At 46.3% G+C, this 26718-nt stretch overlaps 1 protein-coding gene across 2 annotated transcripts in view; it reads left to right on the top strand.

Annotated features, from left to right (window-relative positions):
• Positions 1-26118, top strand: part of MTHFR (methylenetetrahydrofolate reductase) — a 59912-nt gene extending 33794 nt beyond the window's left edge. For both annotated transcript variants that reach the window (XM_069241254.1, XM_069241252.1), the window contains exons 4-12: positions 2955-3065; positions 3188-3381; positions 3962-4212; positions 4537-4671; positions 19716-19896; positions 20475-20657; positions 21055-21156; positions 21413-21532; positions 25238-26118. In XM_069241254.1, the coding sequence (XP_069097355.1) occupies positions 2955-3065; positions 3188-3381; positions 3962-4212; positions 4537-4671; positions 19716-19896; positions 20475-20657; positions 21055-21156; positions 21413-21532; positions 25238-25432 (1472 nt within the window). In that variant the 3' untranslated portion in view covers positions 25433-26118. The remainder of the gene's footprint in view (positions 1-2954; positions 3066-3187; positions 3382-3961; positions 4213-4536; positions 4672-19715; positions 19897-20474; positions 20658-21054; positions 21157-21412; positions 21533-25237) is intronic.
• Positions 26119-26718: the final 600 nt, after the last annotated feature.

The following is a 26718-nucleotide window of genomic DNA, read 5'->3' as shown; positions in this document are numbered from 1 at the left end:
AAACCAGATTTCTAGCCTGCTCAATTATAAACGGAATAAAAGAGCTTAACTGAATTAGGGATTCGGGGGCCGATGGGTAGCCACGGAAAAACACTAGCAGGTGCTGTCAAATAAAATACTGGAATGCTAACCTACCGAGAAAAATCTGGGCCTCCAAAACTAAAAAAAAAAAGAGCACATCAGTCATTCCCCATTTAGCACAGGAAACAATCACAAATGAGAAAAGCCTTGCAGGCACAAGTTGTGGCATGAGTGGGTTGAGCCCATTTGCACAGGAAACTTAGCAGAAGCTCGGGGGAAATTGGAGTAAGTACCCCGGATTTACACTGTATTGGTAAATTCAGGACCTCTCTGCTAGAGGAATACAAGGATTCACAGCTGGATACAAGGACGTTTTGGGGACTCTGGGCACAAGACCAGATTTGCAGGGGCGTGTAGCTGTGAGTCAGGCTAAAACAGGTCCTAGAACAAAGTACTCGCCAGAGCATAGGTGTGCTATAATCCGTAAATTAAGGTGCAGTTATAAATCCATTTCCTTTTTTATTCTACCACGAGATGTGGTGGAGGGCTGACGCCACACACCATATGTTAAGTGCAAACCCTTGCAAATATCTGAAGATGTCTCTAAGCTATACTGAAAAATTGATTCACGGTAATTCTGTGCTCCAGTAACTCCAGGCATGGTGTTGCCAGACGACTGAATTATTGATTCTTGGTAATAAGGAAGAAATTAACTGAGACATCACGTAAAAGAGAAATGCCATGCCTCTGCAAACAGGCAATCATTCATCTGCATGAACACGTAGGAAAGAGGTATTGCGCCCCATCACAAATGGAATGAATCACCTGCTGCTCACATAAGGAAAAAATGACCTACATGCACGACGAAAAAATGTCCTTTACCTGCACCTTGCAGAAAAACTAAATGGATGAGCACGTAGCATAGGAATGGCATGTATACAAGTATACCTTGTTCAGGAATGATCGGCACCTTCACAAGGTAAGAAATTACCTGCACCTCAGCCTAGGAAGGAAATTAATTTAATTATCACATTTGTTAGAAAATTATTTGCACCAGAATTTCAGGAAGCATTATAACCTTCGCCATCGTACTGTGATAAAAAGATCAGCACCCTCAGTATGAGAAGGAATGGCATATAACTGTATGCCTTTTAAACTCATATGCTGATAAACTCGTCGCTGAAACATGGTAGCATAAATTTTTTTAAAAACGTAGGAGGTGAGCCGAAATAGAGTTGTGCAAAACTATGCCTTTTTTTTTTTTAGACAGTTGTACTAAATTCACTGGAACATCTGTAGTGCCTGCAATTCAAAGAGCAAAGGCAGAAAATAAACCTTGAGGTATTCCATTAATTCTCACCCCCCCATCGTGTTCGAAAATGTGCATTAAATATAAAGCTGATAAAGTTGAAGTCTCCGTGCTTGGTACCTTGTTGTGGTTTGGTGGTAGGAAATAAGCTCTTATGACAAGATTCACAAATGTTTTTAGTAGGTTTGACTTTCTGTTGACGTATCCGACTTCTGAATTTCGAAACATAAGTCACATATACTCAAGAAGAGACTTGTGAATCAACCCCCTAAAGAATACGTAGCTCTTTTTGAATTCATTTTGGTCTAGGCTTAAAATGGCTCTGGGAAGGAGCATTTTCAACGCAAGTGGTCTATAAGTATTGGCCATTATAGTTTTCTGTTGCACTTTTATGCATAAAGTGATACATATAACACAGGGGACTCTTTTCAGCCTTGTGGATAAGATTCATGCAGGCAACTTGGTCCTCATTGCCAGAATTAAGCTTTTATGCATATTCTATGAGTCACCTTCAGTGGTGGACATAAAGCCAGTGCCTTGTGCCTTTTTTATGATCCCTAGCATGCTCTCCGAGTCATGGTACTTAGTGTTGGGTGTATGTAAAACATCTAATGTAGCCCTGAGACTGTTATGAAGTACTAACAAGGAGAGGAAAGTAGGGATCAAGGGAAGGGAATGAACCGTTCCACATGTACAATCTCAGGAGTCTGGTTGGGCATGCAACCCCTTACTACTTCAGTGAAGAGACAAACATTACTAATCGGATTTTGGCAGTGGGGAGCGATTACTGATGTCTCTGATTCCAGAGCAGTGGAAAAACAAAACTAATTTTTTCACTGCAATGATATCTGAACTTCGAGAAAAAATGCAAATGGCTTTCTTTGGAGGTGGCATAAAACATGACTGTTCTTCTCATGGATTAGCAAAGGTAAAACTGACGGAATGCCACCTGCAGGGTGTATGTCTCCTAGTTTGTGTGTATGCTGTACTAATACTACCACATTTTTTGGTAACTGTCTCAATCTGCAGCTAGGCTCTACCAGTAAAGCAGTAAGTCTCTATTCTCCTCGTGTTCAGAATCTCTTATCAGAAGCTATAGACATTTGCTGATGGGAAGTAGGGCAGAAGTCTGAGTATTTCTATGCTCCCTCCGCTCCAGTCTCTTACTCGGAAATTGTTTGCATTTTGAGGCGAATTTCGAGGTAGTTCATAGCTTTCCGACACAAACCAGAACATTGTTCAGTTCATGAATATGTTTGATTCTTGGAGTCAATACTAATAAATCTTGTTAAAAGACTGCGTATCGCTTAAGGAACTGAACGTTGAATGTATGATGTAAGAGCTGTACCGAGTCACTTACGAGGTTGCCCGGTCACTTATGCCAGTGGACACATACGGGTTTCATGAAACTGTATAGCTATCAGGGCTCTGATGGGTGTGTGGAATGTTCTGTCTCCTGGGAAGCACAGGAACAGCAACAGTGTACGAATTCAAAAGGCTGTTGCTTTACTGATCTAAATCATATTTAAAGAGTGTGCTATTCTGAAGCTGTGGATCGACTAGGGGTAGTCATTAAGTGGTGTGATGTGATTGTTAATATTCTTGAGCTTTCTGTCATTGATAGATCCCATCGGCGAGGAGTGGGAAGAAGAAGAAGGAGGATTCAACTTTGCCGTTGACCTTGTGAAGCACATCCGCTGCGAGTTTGATGACTACTTTGACATCTGTGTTGCTGGTAAGAGAAAAGTTCCAGCGGCGGTGACGCCACAGTGAGTAGCTGCAGCTCCAGCGGTAAAATATTGCCGTAGACTAGGCATGAGCACTCATACATTTAGATTTTATCCACTATTCCTCTAGGTTACCCTAAAGGCCACCCCGAGGCCGGAAGCTACGAAGAGGACCTGCGGCATCTGAAGGAGAAGGTGGACGCAGGAGCCGATTTTGTGATCACTCAGCTCTTCTTTAGGTCAGAAACATTCCTGAAGTTCTTGAATGATTGCCGCGCTATTGGCATCTCCTGCCCCATTCTACCTGGAATCTTCCCCATACAAGTGAGTCCAAGGAACTTAGGGATGTTACAATGGATTGGTGAATAGATAATTAGAAGGGTTGGAGGTTGGGTTGCATGTGAGAATAGAACGTACAAAGTGGGTGTTTTTTCTGGCTCAGTTTCGTAATCTAAAATGAAGATGGACGAAATAGTATAACATTGTCCTGTCATGGAGGAAGATAAATTGTTTTCTCTATAAGGGATCTCTTTGCACAACTCGTTTTTTCCTCTGTCTAACCCTACCCCATTAAAAAGATTTTTGTTGTCCAGATTGGCTTACGCAGCCCCTTTGATCTTGACTTATGTCACTTTCGTTCTGACCCCCAGCAGTCAGTCTTTAATTATATCCTGCTTTATGAGCATGATGTGTTCCGAATCCTTGTCATTGGGCGGAAAAGTAATCTGGTGACTAAGTTTGGAACCAGGAAACCCAGGTTCAAACCTGAGTTTCTTCCCTAGATTCATTGTCTGATCTTCTTCTGTGTACCTCAGTTCTCGCATCTATCAAAACAGAGAGAACTAGGAAACTGGTTAGAAACATATATGAAGTGCATAATTTTCAATTATCTTCTTTGGGTCAGGGATACCACTCTCTGCGACAGTTGGTGAAACTGTCCAAACTTGAAATACCAAACGAGATCATGGAAGTGATTGAGCCAATCAAAGACAATGATGCTGCCATCCGAAACTACGGGATAGACCTAGCTGTGAGTATGTGCCGTGAAATACTGGACAGTGGACTCGTACATGGGCTTCATTTTTACACCCTCAACCGAGAAGTGGCCACAATGGATGTTCTGCGGCGCCTTGGCCTTTGGAAGGAGGATCCAAGGTGAGCAGGAACCTGCAACAGAGTATGGACTGCCGGGTCTATGACCAAGGGGAAAGGATAGAATAAAGTACCCTTTGCTTGAAATAGTCCTTTACTGGAAGACAGTCCATATCTAGTATCACCCCTTAGTTTCCTCTACATTTTTATATAATACCATATCATTTTAAAACACAAAATACACTTATAGTTCCAAACTAACTAGTAACATCCATGTAACAGAACTATCATCTCTATAAGTAATTGGGGAAAAAAAAAACTAGTATGCTTTAATACCAAATAATTGACGATATACAAATTTCACTTCTAATGTTCTTTCTTCCACAGGCGGCCTCTGCCCTGGGCAGTCAGTGCGCACCCAAAGAGGAGGGTTGAAGATGTGCGCCCCATCTTCTGGGCCTCTAGACCAAAAAGTTATATTTACCGCACACAAGAATGGGACGAGTTCCCCAATGGACGATGGTAGGTGTGGCCTTTTTCACGAGCTCCTAATGATGCCTCTATAATGTGTTTATTTATGAAAAGCTAGACAGCCAGTGTTAATCCTTAAATGGGTTATGTGTAATCTGAATGAAAATGCATTGGGTAACAGTTCAAAGACGTAATATTCAGAAAGATGCACGCCTGTCTTGGCAGAGAGCCAAGTCAGATGCAGGTGCCTTCACATGCATCCGTGTCCTGTGCCAGTGATCAGCCTGTTCCCAGATGTGTGTGTCATTTCGAGTAACTTCCTAATGACTGCTTTCCTATTTCGAAACAAACACCAGTGCATATGGCTTTAGGGTAGTAATGCACATTATGTGTTATTTTTTGTAGAACAATGCAGGTAGACCTATACACTTTCCCCACTTTTAATGACCAAGAAAGTCTTAATTTGAAGTGAGGTTTCTGCTGGTTATGCCTTGCTTAACAATTTATGATTTTAACAAGCGTCCTTGTTTGTACTCTAGATTAAGCAGACAAAATGCACTGTTATTTTAGTAATTAGACAGAAAATGTCAAGGTTCAATGATGAGTGATCTGGTAGATAATTATATATAAGTAACATAAGCACCTAGAGTAACCTCTAGTTTTAGGTTGAAGGAGCAATAGTATCACTGTGACACCAAGGAAGAACAATGTTACCTACCCTGTAAGATTTATTTGATGCATTGAGTGCTGTAGATTCACATGCTATGAATGCTTCCGCCACCTAGTGTTGAACTCAGACGTGTACATCTTCTTTTTCTTCTAAGAAGTCTTTTCGAGTCACAGGATCTAGTGACTCCACTTATTAGTGGTAATGTGCAGGGGCAGCAGCTCCATTAGTAGAAATTTTGGAGATGGAGTATAAAGATGACAATGCAAGGCAAAATAATAAAGAATACGAAGAGAAGGAATATATTTGCAACAACCACAGGCGACTGAGGAGGAGGGTGGCTGGCTGCATGTGCATCTACATCGCTACAATGCAACAAACATTTGCTTACAGGGTAAATAACATTTTCTGTTTGTGACATTTGTAGCTATAGATGCACATATTTTACATAGACTGTAAAGCAGTTCTTCCAAAAGTGGTGGCTTAGCCTGAGAATGTTGCAGAATACAAAAGTGCACATAGGACAGCTTGGCCACCCTTTGCTTGCTGTCTGGCCAGGGCATCCACACAGTAGTGTTTGGTAAAGGTGTGTGGGGTGGACCAGGTTGCTTTTTCACAGATGTCGGCTCATGGTACATTACCCAAGAAAGCCATAGAAGCCCCTTTCTTTCTGGTAGAATGGGGTCTGAGAGTTCCTTGAGCTTTAGCGTAATAGATCTGTATGCCCTTGCTCAGCCACAGTGCAACCTCTGCCTTGGTAATGGCACATCCTTTGTGTGGTTTGGAGTGTAACACAAATAGCTGTAGTGTATTACTGAAGGGTTTTGTCCCATCAGTGTAATACATTAGCACTCTCTTAATATCTAAAATATACAGAATGTGTTCCGCAAAGTCTCTGGGGGTGGAAAGAAAACTGGGCATTCAATTGTCTGATTAAATTGAAAACTAGAGACTACCTTAAGGAGGAATTTGGGATTGTTTCTAAGAACCACCCTATCATGATGAACTTGGAAGAAACGTTCCTCCAGGGGAACAATGTGTATCTCACTAATTCGCATGAGGGAAGTAATGTCTACAAGGATGTACTCCGTGATGTATCTCTAACCGCTAGATACTTTTGGCTACAGTCAACAACTGTAGTGAGTGTGTGCGCCCTTCTTTCTGTAGGTAAAACATGGCAGTTGTGTTGTCTGCTCGGACCAAGCCTATTTTGTCCTGAATGAGAGAACGGAAGGCCCTGAGAGTGAGTTGGATGGCCAGCAACTCCACATGATTAATGTGGAGTGAATGTTGTACAGATGGTAAGGTTATTGAGATGCGCGCCCATCTGATGTGAGAGGTGTCCATGGTGATGGTTTCTTGCAGAACCTGATCGCGGAAGGTCTACCCCTGCAAAAGGTTGTTTGTTTTACACCACTGTAGAGGGCAATGTGTGTGACCCAAAACTAATACTTAATCCTCTAGAAGACCCTCCACTTAAGACCACTATGCAATTAGTCACTCTTGCAACGGGTGCATGTGCAGTCTAGCGTGAGGAACTATGGCTATGCAAAATGCCATAATTCCTAGCAATTTAATCACCGTTCTTACTGTTACTTGGCAATCTGGCTGAAAGAAAGGTAGCAGAGTTTGAAACGCTTGCACTCTTGCTGGACTGGGGTAAGCTTTCCCAACTTGTGAGTCTAGGATGGCCCGAGAAGGACTGTACTTGAAGGGTCTGGAGGTGACATTTGATCTGTTTGATTGTAAGGCCTACACTTGGCAAGATCTAAATGATGCTCTGGGTGTACGCTAGGCATAATTGCTGCGTGGCACTCTTGACCAGCCAGTCATCCAGGTAAGGAAACATGTGGATGCTGCTTCTGCTGACATAAGCTGCCACTATGGCCAGACATTTGGTGAAGATTCTTGGGGCTGTGGTAACCCCAAACAGAAGCACTTTGAACTGATAATTTTGTCCACTCACAATAAACCACAGCGTATCTTCAATGTGTTGATCTGTTGAATATGTGAAAATAGGCGTCCTTCAGATTAAGGGCAGTCATGAAGTCATTCGTCTTGCTGATGTAGCAGTATGATGTATCGTAGAGTCACCATATAAAGTGTTCCAAATATATTTTTTGAGAGATCTGAGATTGAGGATGGGTCTGAGGGAGCTGTCCTTTTTGAGGATAAGGACATTTGGGGAATACACTCCCTTTCTGCGGTGTTGTGACAAGATTGGTTTTTTGGTCCCACTGGCAAGGAGGGCCTGTAGCTCTTCCTGAAAGAAGTGCAAATGTTCCGGGGACAGTAGGTGGTGGGGAGGATGTTTGACGGTGAATGAATGCGTTCTACACAATAACACTCCTTTATAATGTCTAGGACCCATAGATCTGAGATTATTTCTATCCAACGGGGCAGAAATACTTGCAGCTTTCCCCTACAGGTATTGAGTGAAGGGGGAAGAAGAAAAGAATCCGTGTTTTAGAGGGGTAGCCCTTTTGGGTTCTGTACCCTTTCCTCTGCCTTTACCATTGTTACCCCTGTATCCACACGTATAGTAGCCTCGTGAAGGTGACTGTTGCATTCTGTCTGACATGAGGGCCAAAGAGATGCTGGCCATCAAACGCTGCATTTAGGAGGTGTTGCTGTACATCTGGCTTAAAGCCAGAGACGTGCAGCCACACGTAGAGGCTCAGAAGAATGCTGGTGTTTATGGTATGAGCATCTGTGTCTGGGTCATCCAATGTGCAGCGGATGTTGGTGTTGGAGATAATCTTGCCCTTCGCCACCAACTCTTCTCCCTTTTTGTGAGACTGTTCTGGGAGAGTTTGGACAAGATCTGCCATCCAATCCCAATGGGCACATTAATACCAGGAGAGTAAACCTATAGAGCTAACGATTTGCTATTGAGTAGCAGACTATGCCATTTACCTTTTACCCTTAGCATCAGTTGCAACTCTGTTCCCTATGGGTTAGCTCACTGTATGAACTAGTGAGTTGCCGTTAATGACCCCGAATATATGGCTGGTCATTGGGAGAAGCCTTGAACCTCTTATCGACCCTCGGTGTAACCACTGTTGCTTTAACTGGCTCCTTGAAGATTTTTATTGGCCGGTCTAAGAGCTGCCATGAGCATAGGGAGTTTCTGTAAAGAGCGTTGCGTGAGAGTTTCCATGAGGAAATCCTCCTCCATGTTTCATGTGCATCACTACGTTGTGAAATGTAGCTGCTCTGTTCAGAACCTCATGATACAAGATTACATAGTCTGGCAGTGAGGACTTTGTGGGATTTAGGTCTGTGTCCGACGGAGGCTCCATGTCATAGTCGCCCCAAGAACCTGGACCCTGTGGGTGATATGTAGGATCATAAGGGTCATATGATAGCCGTCGGCAGTCATCACCCGCAGAGTGAAAGGAACCCTCTAGTGAATGTTGAGGAGAACCCACAGGTAGCAGAGGGGAGGAAGGGGTAGGTGGAAGGAGGAAGGAGATAGTGGCGGAGAAGGATGAGCAGGAGGCATTGTAGATGCAGCCCTTTCATGACTCTTAGTCTTCTTTGTAGTGGGTGCCATAGGAGAATTGAGAGCTTCCTCAAAAGTCAAATTTCTCTTGTGAGGAACTGTCTTTCAACACCTGGGAAGGCTTTGCCAGGATCTTGCGAGTGCCCAGCTGGATATGGATCCTTTGCTGTTTGGACAAGATCCAAATAGATATAGTGCACAGGGTTGGCACCTCCAGCTGACATTTGGTCTGCGTCCATGTTTTCCACTCATAGAGGATTCTACGTATGACGAGAGATCAACACCGATTGAAGTTCAGAGGACACACACTGGTCCTTTATCAGGATCTGCCGGCACTCGCCTTACAAAAGAGGAGACACTTTAGCCCCATTTCTTCCTATTTGCAGAACAAGGGAATGTTCTACTCCTGGGGTCATCACTTTCACCTTGTATTTAGGTGGGAAGGCAAGGCGCATCAACCTCGCTCCTTGACAGAAGCCTACAAGGTACTACAGCTGGAGGAGCCTTTGGGGGAGAGTCATCAGCTACCCCTTCAAGAACGAAGGTCAGGAAGCACTCACAAAGGAGGGCGATTCCCCCCTCCCCCTCACGTACCCTGCAACTAGTTTCACCTTTGGGACTACACCGGGAACTCATGGCTTCTCATTTTTTACAAGGTTCTGTTTAGGGGGGTTTTTGTTTAGTGTTGTTTACTGTTGGGGTGGGGTGCACACAATCTCTGAGAGCGCACGACCAACAAGATACTTTTGGATAGCCTTGCCGACCAAACCTTCACCTGGGATGCTGCAAACATGGCAAGGTGAAATGAACTGCTTTGTCTGGGCAGAGAAGAAACCACTTTTACACCGGGCTTTGGCCCCGCAAAAGGGGTGCCTTGGTATTCCTGACATCCTACTAGATTACCCAGCAGTTCAGATCCCTTATCTATTGGAGTGGTCTAGGGAGGAATCTGACAAACGCTGGTTGTTCATGAACCAATCCATTGCAGGTACCTCCCTCTGGAAGATTCCCTTCCTGCTGCTGCAACACCGACCCTGGGGCTTGTACTTCTCACCCGCACAACTTTGAAAGTGTGGTACCGGGTGGCACAGCATAGGGGCCTTACCACCTTCTCCCCTTTGACTCCTATAGTAGGGAATGCAGACTTTGTGCTGGGCTTGGATCAGGGTGCCTTTCGCCAGTGGCTAAGCATGGATTGTCGCTCCATTGGACACTTGTATGACGAAGAGGGACCGATTCCATTTGAGAGACTGAGTGATGACCATGGTTTCCCAGAGATGGAGAGGATGCACTATCTACAACTCAGACACTGGGTGATGCACCATAAGACTCATGCTGTTGCTCAAAGGCTCCTTACAGAATATGACACTACAGACAAACACCTAATTTCTTGCTTGTATGATCCTCTCCTTTGCCTAGGACACCAAGCCAGGCACGCTGGGAGGTGGAACTAGAGTGGGACTTTAAGGGATTTGTCAATATCCTCCCAAGTCCCTTAGGGAAGGACAGAGCGGATTGGCACTGAGGGCTGCCTTACACAATATCTTAGTGTTTTGCTTTACTTTTGACTGAGCCAAGATATACACACTAAAAGGAGTCGAAAAGATTCTCTGGAATGCACTTTGTAATCTGAAGAAGACATTTATTATAGCTTTTTGCAAGGTTCGTGAAGAAGGTTTGAATAGTAAAAAGTGTACTTTCAAAATGTGCAACAACAACGTGACGAATCTTCAGTCTATCAACAGCAAATATATTCATGCAAGAATACAAACACTTATATTGATAAATATTAATATGCAGTGCAAAGCAAATAATTAATAAAAAATCATCACCGTAGGGCCTGTCAGATGCTTCATCTTTCTCATGCCAGCAAGAAGGTGACCCTATTCAACTGTGAGAAAGAGATCCTCACCCTCACGGGACAAATGTCAGGCATTTGACGTCCAATCCTGACCGAGATCTCGGAGTTCATCGCTACTGAGCAGGGCCACCTTTTTGTAGCTTAAACAACCATGGAAAGAGCCTTATACAAGACCCCCCCCCTCTCAGATGGAAATACTAAAAAATGCTGGCTAGTTTAGGTAAACCTTGAAAGGAATGCATCAGGAGCTGGCCACCTTCCCAAGGCACACCTCCCAAAGTCAAACAGTTCCCTTGCCTATGATAAACGCGAGCTTATCGTACTGACTGCTTACCTCTTACATATCGTGTACCAGTCCTACCTCTTCAGTGAGAAGGAAAACACGTAGAAGCAGAAAAACACATTGCTTAACATGTTTGCTCTGAAAAATACTTTAATGTGGCGGTGAAGTTAAGCTGAACACAAAATGGAGTCTAGGCTGAATACAAAATGGAGTCTATAACCAGTGACCACTAAAGTGACAATAGGCAGCTAATCCAGATGCAAAGCGGTGTGACAAGACATCAGTGGTCAATACCCAAATAACATTAACTTAGCTCACTGAGGTATTGACACACTCCCAACACATCTAGGATAGCTATAAAAATTATGGCATGTACTTGGAATGAAGAAACTCACTTTGGTACTCACTGCTCAAGGAGACTCATTTAAAGAGCTGTGGTGCCCATATCTGTCGCTCCTTACAGGGGAGTTTCAGGAATTGACTTCTCCCAAATATTTGAGATGCCTCAGCCTGTTGGCCCTAGAAAACCCCAGTAGCTCACAAAGGGGGAACGGAATGTAACTGTAGCATCTAGTGCTGGCACTTAAGGGTGTGATTGTTAATTAGTGTACCCGGGAGTAGGAGGCTCCTAGTTTGTTAGTTGGGGGGTGGTGTAATCTGACGAGGGCGCTACGTCGCCCTGAAGTTTGCTTTTTCTCTTTTGACAAATGTGCTACAAATGCTAATAAAGAGATTTGAACTATAAACACATATATTATCACCAGGACCAAATCAGGGGAGTTGCTTTGCATCTGCACTGAAACAGTCAGCCACAGTGACCATATTCTCATCCTGCTCTGCTATTAAGCTCTGTTTATAAAGGAGAAGGCTTTGTGTGGCAGCACTGAATGGAGTTTCGAATAGAACTCAATTGCTCAAAGTGGCCACTGAGCATGTTAAGAGTTAAAAACGTGCTGTGTTCCTCAGCTGGTTTTCAGTCAATTAAAGACGAACATGGGTTCAGTTTCTTGTAAACTTCTAACCTTCCAAGTCCATTTCTACACCATGGCAAATAAAGTGAGATGGGCTTAACATCTTCCTGTTATGTACAGGAGTGTCTGATGCCTTCTGTCTGTGTCGTTTACTGCTTTAACATAGCAGGTAGCTGCAGCAAAATTTTACTAGGGGAGAGATGAGCCCTTGGAAAGCCGATGCAGCTAGACCATCCATCTGTCTTTTTATTATATCAAAGATAAGACGAGTGGCCTGCCAAACCCCCCCAACACCCCCCCACACCCAGTCCCCCATGAAGTAATGCGGCTACCTAACTGCGGCGGTCCTGCAAGAGGGGTGGCTCCATCTGGTGATAGGGTACAGCAGTACTTGACGGGCAGCGGCCCTACAGATGTAAGAATAAAAAGGCTGTGTACATTCTGCAGGCAGTCCGGGCTCTCTGGCAGGCTAGGAAGGTACAATGAGGCTATCATTTCCGATGCAATAGTTGCAGCTTCCCCCAGGATGGCGGCCTCAGGGAGATGAGCTCCTCCTGAGCCGGGGGCCACGCTGCTGCGGTGGAATTGTGACCAGCGTGAGGTTGGTGGGGAGGCCTGGGTAGGCTGAATTCCATCGCCTTTCAGACGAAGCAATGCAACCACCCATTCTAGTGGCGATGATCCTTAAAGGCTGTCGGCACTGGCTGGTGAACTGCTTTTCCTGAGTGCCTGACCTACGAGGAAGGAGAGCAGGCCCTGGCGCCTGGAGAATGTCCCTGTCCCTCTGACCCCCGCATAGCTGAGGGCCGAGGCCGGTGAGGCGGCTGCTTTGTGCTGGGAGAGACAAGCGCAAAGGCCAGGTGCTGAGGATTACTAATGTTGGCACATAGGTGCACTGGGAAGCGCTTGGGCACCCTGCCAATCCAGGCCAGTTAGTGGCCTGGTAGCGAGGATTGGTAGAGAATCCCCAGAGAAGTGGTATTGGTGTGGCCTGACGGATATAAGCGGTGACACTGAGGTAGGGGAAGTACACTCACCCCAGAAGCATTGTACTTTGACTGACTGACGTCCCCCTCTCCTCCCTGTCTTGGCTGGAGCCTGACTCTCACCTCCTATCCCTGCGCTGTGGTGCCTGGATCGGGGAGATGGCTACGGACAAAGACCCTAAAGCGCCTCTCGGGGGAATATGGACTGCTACACCAAGATGGTTTCACTCAAGTGGAGGCGGAGTCACAAATTATGCCAGACAGTGTGGCACTGCTCTTGCCAATCCATTCTTTCTGGGAAGCCCTAGAGGGGAGAATAAGGGAGGTGTACTCAAAGGGTCACGTCTGTGGCAGGACATACGAAACTCGGCAGATAGGCTGATGGCAACAGAAGCTAGGCTCTCCAAACTGGAGGACACTGTCCAAGTGCTCCAGAGAGAGGTGGTCGGCATCCGGACCACTGCCAACGATGTGTTCTGGAAGTTGGAAGATGCAGAAAATTGTGCCTGGCACAACAACTTGCACTTCATGAAGTTCCCTGAGGGGTTGAGGGTAAAAACATGAGGCCATTCCTGGACTGTTGGTTGAAGCTGACTCACCCACCAAACAAGTTCTCATCCTGATTCATCATAAAAGTAGTGCACTGAACACTAGGTGGGAGGTCACCCCCAGGAGTCCCTCTGAGGCCTGTCATTGCGAAATGTCTGAATCTCCAAGACTGGGACATGATCCTACGAGAAGTCAGGCTGAGGGGAATGATCCACCATGACAGTTCAAAAATCCTTGTGTTCCCAGACTATATACGGGAAGTCCAAAACAAACGCGGCACCTTTGACTCTGTAAAAACTAAGTTGCGGGCACTTCATCTGCAGTACATGCTCCTATTTGCTGTTAAGCTTAAGATCCTTTATAAGGGAATATCGATATTTTTTCACTCTCCACACGTGGCCTGGCATGGCTAGAGGAACCCCCGCAGTTGTCATGGCAGGCGGCTTGGCCTATGCTCGCACTGTGTGAAGGGAGCTCGGACAAAGGACATTCAGTTAGTCGAGAGGAGGGGGTCACTCTGCAGCTTTCGGCTGTGAGGAGACTCTGCCGCATGGTCTGCAGACCTTGCGGGGCCAGGAGCCTCCACGGACAAAGACGGGGAGCAGACAGGGGCAATGAAAAAGTCCCAAGGGGCCGACGCATCTTCTCACTGCTTTGGGGAGGATCAGACAACTGGCTCTGCCAAACTGCACCCGATTACAGTAGCGATAGCTACCTTAGAGCAGGAACCAGTGTAACATCCAAGCAACACGGTGGATCAGATCTTGGGGGAAACGCATCTGAGATGGCATCGTATGACGGAGTCAGTGATGCAAGTGCCTTTCCATGCCCTCCAGAACTTACCAGTGGAACTGAGTGTGAACTTCATACTCCACTATGAGAAAACTGTTCCCATGGGGCCAGTGGTTCAGGTTGAAATAATTATTTAAAGGGGTCGAATTTGAAGGGTGATGGTGGGTTACAGACCTCTCATACTCCTCCTGTGAGTAGTTCAATTCAGCATGGTGGTTCTATACTCGTAGGGGAGGGTGCGGATGGGGTGGGAGGTTGTTGGTGGGGGCAGGTTTGTCATTATCAGTTACCACTGTTTTCAGACTGGAGAAGCCAATACAGAAACCCATCTGTCAAATTAGTGGGGGGGAGCATCCATTCGAGCAACATAATATTTCAGGTGCAAACCCTTAGACAATACAGGGTTACAGTTCTGACATGAAATGTTAATGGCTTAGGTAGCAACGTCAAGCAAAGCCTAGTAGCAGAGTACATACGACAACTGCAGCCCGACATGTTCCTCCTCCAAGGGACACACTTCGAGGGCACACATTGCTGTTTCCTGGGAAGTGGGGGCATACACTACACTGGCTGGCTCTATATCAGGATCCAGGGATGTTGCCATACTGATATAAAATCCCTCCAGTCTGGGTGACATGGATAGACCCCAATGGTAGATTAGTGAGGGTACAGGGTCAGTGGGGATGGACAGACATAACCCTACTAAGTGTGTATCGATTACCTAGAGTACAGGCACCCACTCATGATAAACTCACGGACATACTCCTAGAACCTGACTCCTCTTTACACATCTTGGGCGGGGACTTTAACAATGTCATGGCTACAGACCATGACCGAGCTGTGACCTTTGCTGCAACCACTCAGGTCACACCTCTTTCTCAGTTCGCTGCCGTAATGGGTTCATCTGACCTTTGGCAACTCAAACACCTGGAGGACAGACATTATGCATACTTTTCCATAGCCCACATCTTCTTTTCCAGGCTATTCTATGTGTTCGCTCTGGCTAGGGAGGTCTGCACCAGTGAACATGCAGAATACATGGCAAGAGGGCTGTTGGACCATTCCCCCCGTTTAGTTAAGATGGGTCAGCAGAGAGGACGAGGGGGAGCTGGGGTGGAAGCTGAGTACCTAGGACTTACGGGATCAGGAGGTAGCATTGGGACTTAATCGACACAGAGCTATACTTTGCGGAAAATGAGTGATCCGTCACATCAAAGATAGTACTGTAGAAAGCCTACAAGGCAGGCCTCCAAGTTAGGTCACAAAACATTATCATGCAGTAAAAAAAGGGGAGAGGTGGCGAAACTTGAGGGACTTAAGAAACCGCTCCTACACTTGGAGAATAATCCAGGTCGGCCTCAGACCCCCTTGCTGTGAGACAGATTGTGATCTTGGAAACAGAGTATCGTGACCTAACACAAAAGGGGGGGGGTGAAGAAACATGGTGGCCACATTGCATCGCCTATACGCACGGGGATAAAGCAGGTAAAATGTTAGTATGGGTTAGCAATTGGGAAGTGGAGGCCCAGTAGGTGAGGTGCATCATAGAACAGTCAGGGGTGTCCTGAAATATGGACCAGCACATAACAGAGGACTTTTCCCGTTACTACGGGTCGTCCTATGAGGTCCGACCACTACACAGCACAACTTGCAACACACAGTATTTGGGCAACGTTGTCACCTCTGTACCAGACATGGAGGCTGGAGAGGCCCTTGTGGGGGACATGAACTTGAGTGAGGTCCAAGCAGCCATTGCAAAGCTGAGGATGGATAAAAACCCATGGCTCAACTGTATCCTGGCAGACTTTTATAAGCGCTATGCTGGACTCCTGGGGCCCCATTTGTTAAACCTGTTTAGAGAAGCAACAGATAAGGGGGCCCTGCCACCAGACCTCCGGCATGCCACCATCACAGTGTTACCCATGGAAGGTAAACCTAGGGAGCGGTGCGAGTCATATCGCCCAATCTCCTTATTTAACAACAGAGTAAAAAATATTAGCCATGATACTTGTCATGAGGCCTCTGCATGTCATTGAACCTTTGATACTTAGAGACCCATCTGGCTTAGGCTGCAGTAGGCAGGTCAACAGGATTTAACTTGTGACGCAAACACAACTGTCTGGCAGACGTAAAGGACCGGCCAGCCCCTCATGTCTTTCGCTCACTGGATGTGGAAAAGACATTTGACACAGTAGAATGGCCCTTTTTTGAGCGTTAAAGTTTTGGTCCCGCCTTTAAGATAGGAAATGGGTCGCATTGCTGTATCGGGTTCCAACTGCTGCAGTTAGAGTGAATGGGTGAATGGTGTTCCCAATTGAGAGGTGGACCCGACAGGATTGCCCCCGTCCATTCTCTTGTTCGTGCTTACTTAGTATCCTTGGCATGTATTGTGAAAGATCATAACTGGGTTAGGCTGTTCAAAATTTCAGTTGCAAGCGAGAAGAGGGAGAAAAGTTCGCTATACACAGGCAACATCATCCTCTATGTTACTGAACCCGCAATGGCGATCCGGATGTTTTCCTGATTTTCGAGGAATACGGCAAACATTCAGGTTACAAGATAAACTGGGAGAAGCTAGTGCTGTATCAGCCCTATGAGCCGGTGGACCTGATCGCAAAGACTAGTAGTGGCATCAGAGGGTTTTAAATCCCTGGTGATATATATGACTCCACATAGAGAGCTTTGTCTGAATAGGAACCTGGGGATGGTGGTACTGAACTTCCAGGAAGATATTGAGTGATGGAGTGGGCTACCCCTCACCTTCATGGGGCAGGCCACCATCTTAAAAATGATCACGCTTTCCAAGCTGCTGTATGTTTTCCAGAGCACATACTACTGTATCCCACGAGAAGTGTTTACCAAAATAGAGGGGGGATTGAGGTCCCTTCTGTGGAACTAGGGACACCCCAGAATTGCACTAAAGACACTACAGCATAATCTCTATTATGGGGGATCACCCTCCCAGACATCTAGGCATATTACTGGACAACCATTTAATAAATATAAACACCTTTATCTTTGCTAGGGGTGGCCGAATAATTCCACTGTGCCGGTGGATTTCGCAGAGTTATCCCAACTCCACATTCCGCTTGGAGTTCCAGCAAAACTCTGCAACCGCCTGGTGGAGTTTTTACTTGCGTGCAGCTCGTCAACTTAAGAATTTGCGTCCCTTAGCGTGATTTTTGGCACTAGAATGTCTCCCGGTGAGATTTCTCAATGCCAGCGTTCATAGCATGTCGCGAGCGTTCGCAGTGAGAATGAATGCTGCTGCTTGAGTAGAAAATCTACTCAAGCAGCAGAAGGAAACAGCACCCTCTGGCGCGCCACGTGTCACTGTTTGCACTGATTTTACAGCGCGGAAGAAGCTCCTGGTTCTAAAAATTAGCACAAGCAGTGCAACATACCCTAATTCTGCCCGCTTACGGAACTCTGCATAATCTTGCAGAGTTTTTATGTAATTCGGTGTAATCCTGCAGAGTAAAACTTCATGAATTTCGTCCATGCCCAGGACCACTCGACCTTCAGGTTTGAAAGGGCAAAGCTTCAGGCAGGATTGCAGTGCACTATCTCTTTGGTGGGAAAAGGACCCAACAGTTGCTGCCGGCAACCCAAGTGGCATTAGCAGCAAGGGTAAAAGCTGCTAAATGTATTGGCTTAACAGATAAAATCACTAAACACCCTATGGGTGGAGTGTGGCTCAGCGACCTTGGGAAACTGCAGGGGTTTTGGGGAATGGGACACCATTGGAATCACCAAATTGGGTGACCTGTTGGAAAATGGAACCATCATGCCCTTTTCTTCCTTCCAGTGGGAGTACCAACGAAACCCTAATCAATTCCGGTAATATGCTTAATTGTAACACGCTTGGCAGGCAGAGGGGCTGGCAAAGAAGGAGAGCCTCGATCATGCTCCCTTAGAAGGATGGATACTCATGGAAGAACTGGGGAAGGGGGCAATTTCCCTCACATGCAAGACCTTGAACAATAATTTGCCAGACACCTTAGGTAAGCTGAGACAGAGGTGGGAGAGGGACATAGGAGAAATGGAAAACAGAGATTGGGAGGCGACATTGATGCACCCAAGGGAAGTAGCGATAAAGTCTAGACTGAGGTGAATACAGTTCAAGATCCTGCATGGGGTCTACTATGACTGGCACAGGTACATGGTATGGGTGGTATGGAAAGGGCAGCTTCTCCGGTGTGTGTGGTGTGTAGCAGGGTGAGCAGGACCTTCCTGCACACACTGTGGGCTGCCCGCTTATTTAAGCATACTGGGCTGCAGTTGCACAGGAAACTCGGTGGCATTCTGGAGGTCACCATCCCACTTGATCCGCAGTATATTCTCCTGGGACTCCCCAATGATGTGGATGCCCCACAGGCCAAGCTTATATTCAGCGGTCTAGGCTTGGTAGTGGCCAACATGGACACACTCAAACGATGGGGGAGCGCTGGAGAGCCCAACCCTACAAGAATGGAGGTCAGGGATGGACGTGTACATGGCTACGAAGAAAGTCACGTATAAAAGCAAGGGTTTTCCCTATACATTTTACAAGATGTGGGGCAGTGGACTCATTTCTATGCACTGGGGTCAACGGAGTGGGGAGGAAGTTGGATCTCAACTAACTTAGATACTACCTAAAGCCACATAAAACTGGAGAGAAGATGAACATACATATGTTTATAACAGCTCGTTGGTTGTCTCTGTAATGACACTGTGGTTAACTCCCTTTGAGTCTGTAATGTTATGGGTGCGTATTGGGCACTACTGTGAGCTGCTTAGTTCAAAAAATAAAAACACATAAAAAAAAAAAATCAATGACTTGAAGAGTGTGCTTTAGTGAAAACGCCTCTTCGACTTGTATTTAATGCTGCCAGGTTACCTGCAAAATTATTCTTGCCACCTGCTTCCACTCGTTGCACTCATTCTCTTCATTTTGTGTCTACTTATGTTTACATTACCGTAGACTCAGGAAGGCACAAATATAAAGGCTTCGGAAACACTAAAATAAATGCGTCTCGGGTGTCTGTTAACGATTTTAGTGTTAAGTTCCAAAAGGCTGTATTTGACAAATATCAGTCTATAGCCACTACAGTGCTTGTCGACATCTGGCCTGTATTGTTGCTAGCACCAGGGCCATATAAATGGCCCTGGAACTAGTAGGTGGCCTTTGCTTATATCGCAGCTTAGGGAAGTTTAGTGGACAAATTGCACCGTAGTTACAATTTCAAGCAAAACATGACATACCAGGAGCACCATTAAACCGTTCTCACCATTTACTCATATCGATCCAAAAGCCTCTACGTAAACACGTCTAGATTTTCCTCCATCCCATACAGGAGGCATTGTTATTCCATAACCTCCTTTATTTTGTGGGAAATGTCAAAATGTTGATACCCAATCAGAGATAACAATTTACAGGTTTATTAAGGTATCTTAATACCGAGCATTGTGTTAACGCTGCCATATTTTTTGGTCTATCAGGGGTAACTCGTCCTCACCAGCCTTTGGAGAATTGAAAGATTATTACCTGTTCTACCTAAAGAGCAAATCTCCTCGCGAAGAGCTCCTGAAGATGTGGGGTGAAGAGTTGATGAGCGAAGAAAGTGTGTATGAGGTGTTTACAAGCTACATTTCCGGTGAACCAAACCACGGCGGACATAAGGTCAGTCCTAGTGTGTATGCAGGAATTATGTGTATGTCAGAGGGAGGCAGAACTCACAGAGAAATTAAATGTGGTCATCATTCTGAAACAGAGGGAGAGTCTGGAACTCCGCAGGACCGGTGTGGAAGTATAAGAAGGACTTCCTGGGAGCCTTGTCAGTATGAAACAGAGCTTGTCCACAATGGTATCCAGGAATGCAGGCCTGCCCGCATGTAGGAAGTTAGCTGGTGCTGCAGGGTGTGTCCAGTGTGTTCTAGTGGGCCCTCTGCCATGTGGCTGTTTTGTGTTTGTGTGGCCCTGTCCATTTGTTTCCACATTGCTTTGCCCTATTTTCCCCAGGCTGCTTTGCCGTCTTGTTCCATCCTTCCAGAGCGGTCGTGCTTCGTTTTAATGTGTTGGGCCAGCATTTTACCCTGTTGAACCTGCACTCACTGTCCTTCCTCCTCGCACACAAGCAAACCTGCTCACTTGCCCCTTTACATCTAACCATCTGAAAGTTGCACCGCCATGTCTTGTAGCATCGGTTTTTTTTTACAACTAGCTTCCTATCTTTATCTATAACTCTTATGTCCCTTCAGGTAACTTGTCTTCCTTGGAACGATGATCCACTAGCTCCAGAGACAAATCTAATGAAAGAAGAGCTGCAGAAAGTGAACAGAAGGGGAATTCTAACCATCAATTCCCAGCCCAACATGAATGCCAGACCTTCCAGTGACCCTGTGGTGGGCTGGGGGCCTAGTGGCGGCTATGTTTTTCAAAAGGTATTTGAAGATGTCCCACTTTTAATTCATCATGTAGCCTATTATCCCAGTGCTCTTTTATCTGTCTCTCATTCTCATTTTTATACTTTGTAACTGCCTCTTCCTTCATGTCTCCAGACACTTAGGCCCATCTGCGTCCTTCCTACCAGCTCTGTGCTATAGGCGTATATCTCATTCAGTGTTCATCATGGGCCTTTGTTCTTTTCTGTGTCCCAACCCTCTGCTGACATTCATTTCTACACTTGAGTCTTCTTGCACTTTCTAGCACGTGACCATCTTCTACCCGTGACCCCATTTTTGTGCCCCTTCATTCTCTTATCTTCCCGCATTTGTCCGCTTTGTGTCCCGGAAGAAGTGACTTCTTAATATCTTGTTTCTCCCCTCCACTTTCCCCTAGGCGTATCTAGAATTCTTCACATCCAGTGAGAATGTATCAGCCCTGCTCAAAGTGTTGAAGAAGTATGAGCCACGTGTGAATTACCACATTGTCAATGTGCAGGTATGAAGATATGGCAACCTATGCTTTGCATGGCATTGCAGTGTATTGGGAGGGTCCATAAGTTTGGGCCTTCTTTTGACAAAGCTGCACTTTGTGGCACTTTGTATGTACTGCTGCTTCATTGTAAGGTTTGTGTTTGCCACCCATGGCTTGTAATGAACCAGTGAAAGGTTTGCTGCCTCAGCAAACTAGTATGTTTGCTTTGAATTGTGCACCTTCAGTATTTCTTTAATAATGACACTTATCTCACCTTCAGGGAAAGAACATCACCAATGCAGCTGAGCTACAGCCCAATGCCGTAACCTGGGGCATTTTCCCTGGCCGTGAGATCATCCAGCCCACAGTGGTGGATCCTGTCAGCTTCATGTATTGGAAGGTAAGCAGATCATCAAACTGTGCTGCTCCTGAACTCTCAAGACCTGTGATGTAGGAAGATCAAGCAAATGACTACTCTAGTGCTCTCAGGAAGCGTGAGGTGGACGATTTAACAGCTTTAAGAAATCCCATGACTTTTGATGTAAGAAGATCATGCAGCTGGGCCACTTTAGAGCACCCTGAACCTTTCTGGTGGGACACCTAACTTTAGGAACTGTGAGATAGGAAAACCATGCACCTGAGCTACTGTAGAGCTCCCATAGTCTGTAAAGTAGGACACCGAACACTTTTAAGCAATACCAAGACCTTTGTGAAGAAGGATCATGTAGGTTGGCTACTCCAGGTCTCCCAGGCAACTGTGAGGTTAGGAGAACATCAGGCTGCCCAGCTCTTGAAGGGCTCTCTGGGCCTGTGAGTTGGGGAGATCATGTAGCTATGTCTCCTTTATGCTCCTGTCAGTCACCATGGTAAGATTCTCCAGCTGTGCAACTCCTCTGTAAGGAGGTGAGCTGTGTGGTTACATACTCTAGTGGCGCAACACTTCTTGGCCTCCATAAAACCTGTGACCTATCCATCTCTTCTGTCGCTCCAAGGAACTATGGAGTAGGTGACCTTGAAGCTGGGGAGCTCTGCAAACAATCCCAAGACATGTAAGGAATGAAAAGCTATCAGCTGGGCTTCACCCAGAAACCTGTAAGGTAGTGAGATATACAGCACCTTTACAGGAAATCCCAGCCTGGTAGGAGAGGCTTAAACTGTGTAGCTCTTCAAAAGATCTCAGGACTTGAGAGGGAGATAAATCATCCAGTTGAGCGCCTCCATAGTTCTGAATAACCGGTAGGTTGTGAAGGCCTTACAGATTTGCCACTCTCCTTGTGTTCCTGGGAACCCGTGAGTAAGGAGACCATCCAGCTTTTCTTGAGCTCCCACCTCAGGTAAGGGGATGATCCATCCAAGTTGCTCCTCGGCTGCTCATGGGAACCTGTGAGGTAAGGCTCTCCAGAGGTGCTACTCCGTCTCTTCTAGATCTCCCAACACCTACCTTCTAGGAAGTAGATACAGCTGGCCCACACTTGTAAAGCTTCTGAGAACTGTGAGGTAAGCTTCTCCTGCGGTACATCTCTTCTAGACCAGAGCTGCATAGAACCCCATATGTAAGGGAATAATCTAGCTGGCCTATTCAGCTAGAGCTCCTGAGAACCTGCAAGGTAAGATGCTCCAGCTGAGATACTCCTCTAGGACCCTGGGAATCAGAGAAGTAAGGTTCTCCAGTGGGGCGATTCTTCTAGAGTATTACAGGGCTCTCGTGGTAGAGCAGTTGTTCAGCTGTGCATCCGTCTCTGGAGCTTCTGGGACTAAAGGGGCATAGATGCCTCCTGCTCTGCAGTTCTTCTTGCCCTCCTGCGACTGCGAGTGGAGAAGATTCTTTAAGCTACACTGCTCCCATATATATTGTCCAATAGTACCTTGGCTTTTGTGAATTGCAGTGTCAGAAGCTAGTTGAATTGTATCCAGAGTAATGAAAATGGTTAGCCTTTTTGTAACATAAACTTCTACATGTTTTTATGCGTTCTTTCTCTGCCTTCTCAGTTGCTCTCGGCCACATAGGACTCCCAGTGCCTTAAAAATACGCTGGTGCACATTCTGCCTCCATCTCCCTCTTGGGCCCTTATTACAGGCCAAGTGCTAAATTCCAATCTCTGCACAAACAGTATTTTGCCTAGACATCAGAGTTCTGAATTGTGTTATAATTATCACACCGTTTGAGTTTTACCCTGGTAGATTCTAGCAGAACAAACTTTCTCTAAATTATGGGGGTAAAAGGGCCAGAACAAATGCAAACCATGTACAAGTCGGTGCGTTAAAAAACGATTCTGCATGTTATCCCTCATTCTTGTTTGAACATTTGAAATAAGAGGTATTTATCACATTTGATAAACAAAATGGTATTTTCCATGTGAGCTAAATATCCCACCGTGCTCTGCAAAAATTGTTGATGAGGGCCCTGGTCTTTTCTCCCTAGTTCTCATGCTGTTTCTCTGCTGCCTGCAACTAACACTGGACCTGTGCTCCCGTCTCCACCACCTCTCATCCACCCTTTCTTCCTCCGCACTGTCTGCTTGCACATGTCCTACACTCTCATTGCGTCTCCCTCCCTCTCCACCACCTCTCATCCACCCTTTCTTCCTCCGCACTGTCTGCTCGCCCATGTCCTAAACTCCCATCGCTTCTCCCTCTCTACCACCTCTCATCCATCCTTCATCCACCCTTTCTTTCTCTGCACTGTCTGCTCGCACATGTCTTACACTCCCATCGCTTCTCCCTCCCTCTCCACCACCTCTCATCCACCCTTTCTTCCTCCGCACTGTCTGCTCGCACATGTCCTACACTTATCTCTTCTCCCTCCCTCTCCACCTCCTCATCACCCTTTCTTCCTCTGCACTGTCTGCTCACACATGTCCTACACTCATCTCTTCTCCCTCCCTCTCCACCACCTCTCATCCACCCTTTCTTCCTCTGCACTGTCTGCTCACACATGTCCTACACTCCCATCGCTTCTCCCTCCCTCTCCACCACCTCTCATCCACCCTTTCTTCCTCTGCACTGTCTGCTCGCACATGTCCTACACTCTCATCGCGTCTCCCTCCCTCCACAGAACTGTGTATTTTTCATACCTTGCCTGGCATACTTGCATCTTTTTCATCTTCCATATTTCTCCATCTTAGACCCTGCTTCCTCTTTTTCCCTTGGTACTCATTTATGATGTGCCTCTTTGTTACCCTCCTACTTCTTTCCTCATGTTCTGCATCCTCTTCCAACATGCAGTAATTCTCCCTGTTCTTCTGACCCTTCTTCCTGCAGATTGTCACCCTCTCCCAATTTTCTTGTGCCCTCCATAGATTGTTACTGTATCTGGTTTCTTCAGCATGCTTTCTGTGACACTGTCTCCCCTCCTGTACACTGTCCTTCCACACAGTGTCCTTTATGTGCTTTGCACCCTATTCCTGCATGTTGTGGCACCCTCCCTTTTCGCCTGTACCTTCAGTCTCCTGGCTGTTACCTTCCCCCTCTTCTCCTATATCTTTTCTCTGCAGGACGAGACCCTCCTGCTGCTCTCCTGTACCTTCTTCCTGCAAGTAAAACTCTCCCTGCTGTGTGTGACACTCTATTTTTCCCTAAAGCATCTTCTTCAAGATGAGGCACCCTCTCAGGGTTTCTGCACCTTCTCCGTGCTGTTTATGATGTTCTCCCTATTCTCCTGCACCTTCTTCCTGCAGGCACTCTCTGACTGCTAGTTGTGGCTGTCTCTCTCGGTTCTTGCACTCACACCCTGCTTATTGGGACGCACGTCTATTCTCCTGCACCTTCTCTATTGTCTTGACACTCTCACTACTAGCTATGACCTTCTTACTGGGTTGTTGTACCCTCTCCCTGCAAGTTGTGACTCACCCCAGGTCTTCTGTAACTTCCACCCGAAGGTTTTGACCCACTCTATTTACTTGTACACTCTCTCTTTGTTAATGTTGCCCTCTCTCTGGGACCCTGCACGTGTTCCTTGTGGATTGTGACCCTCTTCCTGTTTTGCTGCACCTTCTCCATTATGGCTGTGATCCTCTACCTGTTCATGTTCACCCTCCCACTGCTGTTGGTGATCCTCTCTCGCTGTAGACTTTGACCATTTCTGTTGCCTATCTCCTCCCTCCAGGATGAAGCTTTCGCACTGTGGACGGAGCAGTGGGCGAAGCTGTACGAGGAGGAGTCGCCATCCCGCATGATCATCCAGTACATTCACGACAACTATTACCTGGTCAATCTGGTGGACAATGAGTTCCCGCTTGAGAACTGCCTCTGGCAAGTGATCGAGGACATGTTTGAGGAGCTGAATTCTCCTACTGAGTAGTATGGGTCGGCACCGCCTCACAGAGGCTGCTTCCTCACTCTCTGGACGGAGGCAGACAGCAAGGGCGAGCACAGCTTCTCCGCATCAGGCAATGACTTCAGCGTCATCTTCTCGCCCAGCCCAGGAGGGCATGAATAGACGGTCGTAGCGCGCTGCCTCGGAGGACGTACGGGACGGTGTGCGTGCGTGCGTGCGTGCCCAGGAGCACATGCTGGGGAGGGCACGTCTGTCTGGCTAACTGTGGGCAGAGCTCGTATGCACTGAGCGCTCTCCTAAGCACTGTTGACCACCCCACACTGAGGGACTTGCTTGGCTACTACTTTCACTTTCAGAATATCCACGTGGCCCACCATGACCGCTAGACCGGCCCTGTGTGTTCAGACTCTGTGCGGACTGAGTGGGGCATCTGCATAGGAAAAGTATTATTTTTTTTAAACGGATGAAAGGGAGGGAGGGAAAGCACTTGGGGCCAGGGAGCGTGTGTCTGAACACTGTACAGAGAGCAGCACCAGGAATCCTTGCTGTACTTCACATTTCCCGTTATAAGGAGAGATGTGTGTCCTGGAGCGTACCTCGAAGATTTCTTAGTATGAAACCTTTGTGTACACCAATAGTATTTTTTATGTATAAGCTATTTTTTATTTTATTTTAAATGTAAAGTAAAAGATTAAATGAACTGAACTACACGTATAACTCTCGATGTTTGTTTTTCATTAAACCTCAAATGCTGCACCAGTCTGTACTGTAAGGATCCTGCACTTTATTAATGATGTTCACTGTCCCTCGTTCGACAGCCTTGGAAACCACCCTTTGGATTCTCACATGCAGGCATACACCCACCAAACACTAAAACGAACCTCAGCTGTTCTTTCATTCATGTCTCTCCCAGCAGAAAATTGATTCTCAGCTCGGCCCGGGTCAACACAGGAGACCAATTTAGCAATGGGTGATTGGCGGGAGCCGGTGCCGTGGAGAAGCACGCATACATAACGGTTTGGCTGGAGTATTGGGGCTTCTGGAAGGTACCTCAGTGTGAGTTGCATTCATATTCCACCAGACACGAACCTCATACTTCTTCTTTATCAGCACCTTTACCTGCATCTGGCAACGCAGGCTGGATTTTGACATGTAACGTTCATGTAAGCACTGATTGGCTCCCCACATTCCAGCAGTATCGGTGAGCCAGAGTTGAAGCATCTAGTCTGTGTCAGTGCAGTCATTTCTTCGGGTATGTTTCAGCTACCTGTCCAAAAAAGGTATCCATGAGGTACCTCATCAGCTGGAAA

The sequence above is a fragment of the Pleurodeles waltl genome, chromosome 6 (genome assembly GCF_031143425.1).
Source record: "Pleurodeles waltl isolate 20211129_DDA chromosome 6, aPleWal1.hap1.20221129, whole genome shotgun sequence".
Classification (NCBI taxonomy): Eukaryota; Metazoa; Chordata; class Amphibia; order Caudata; family Salamandridae; genus Pleurodeles; species Pleurodeles waltl.
This window is presented reverse-complemented; position numbering and strand designations above follow the sequence as displayed.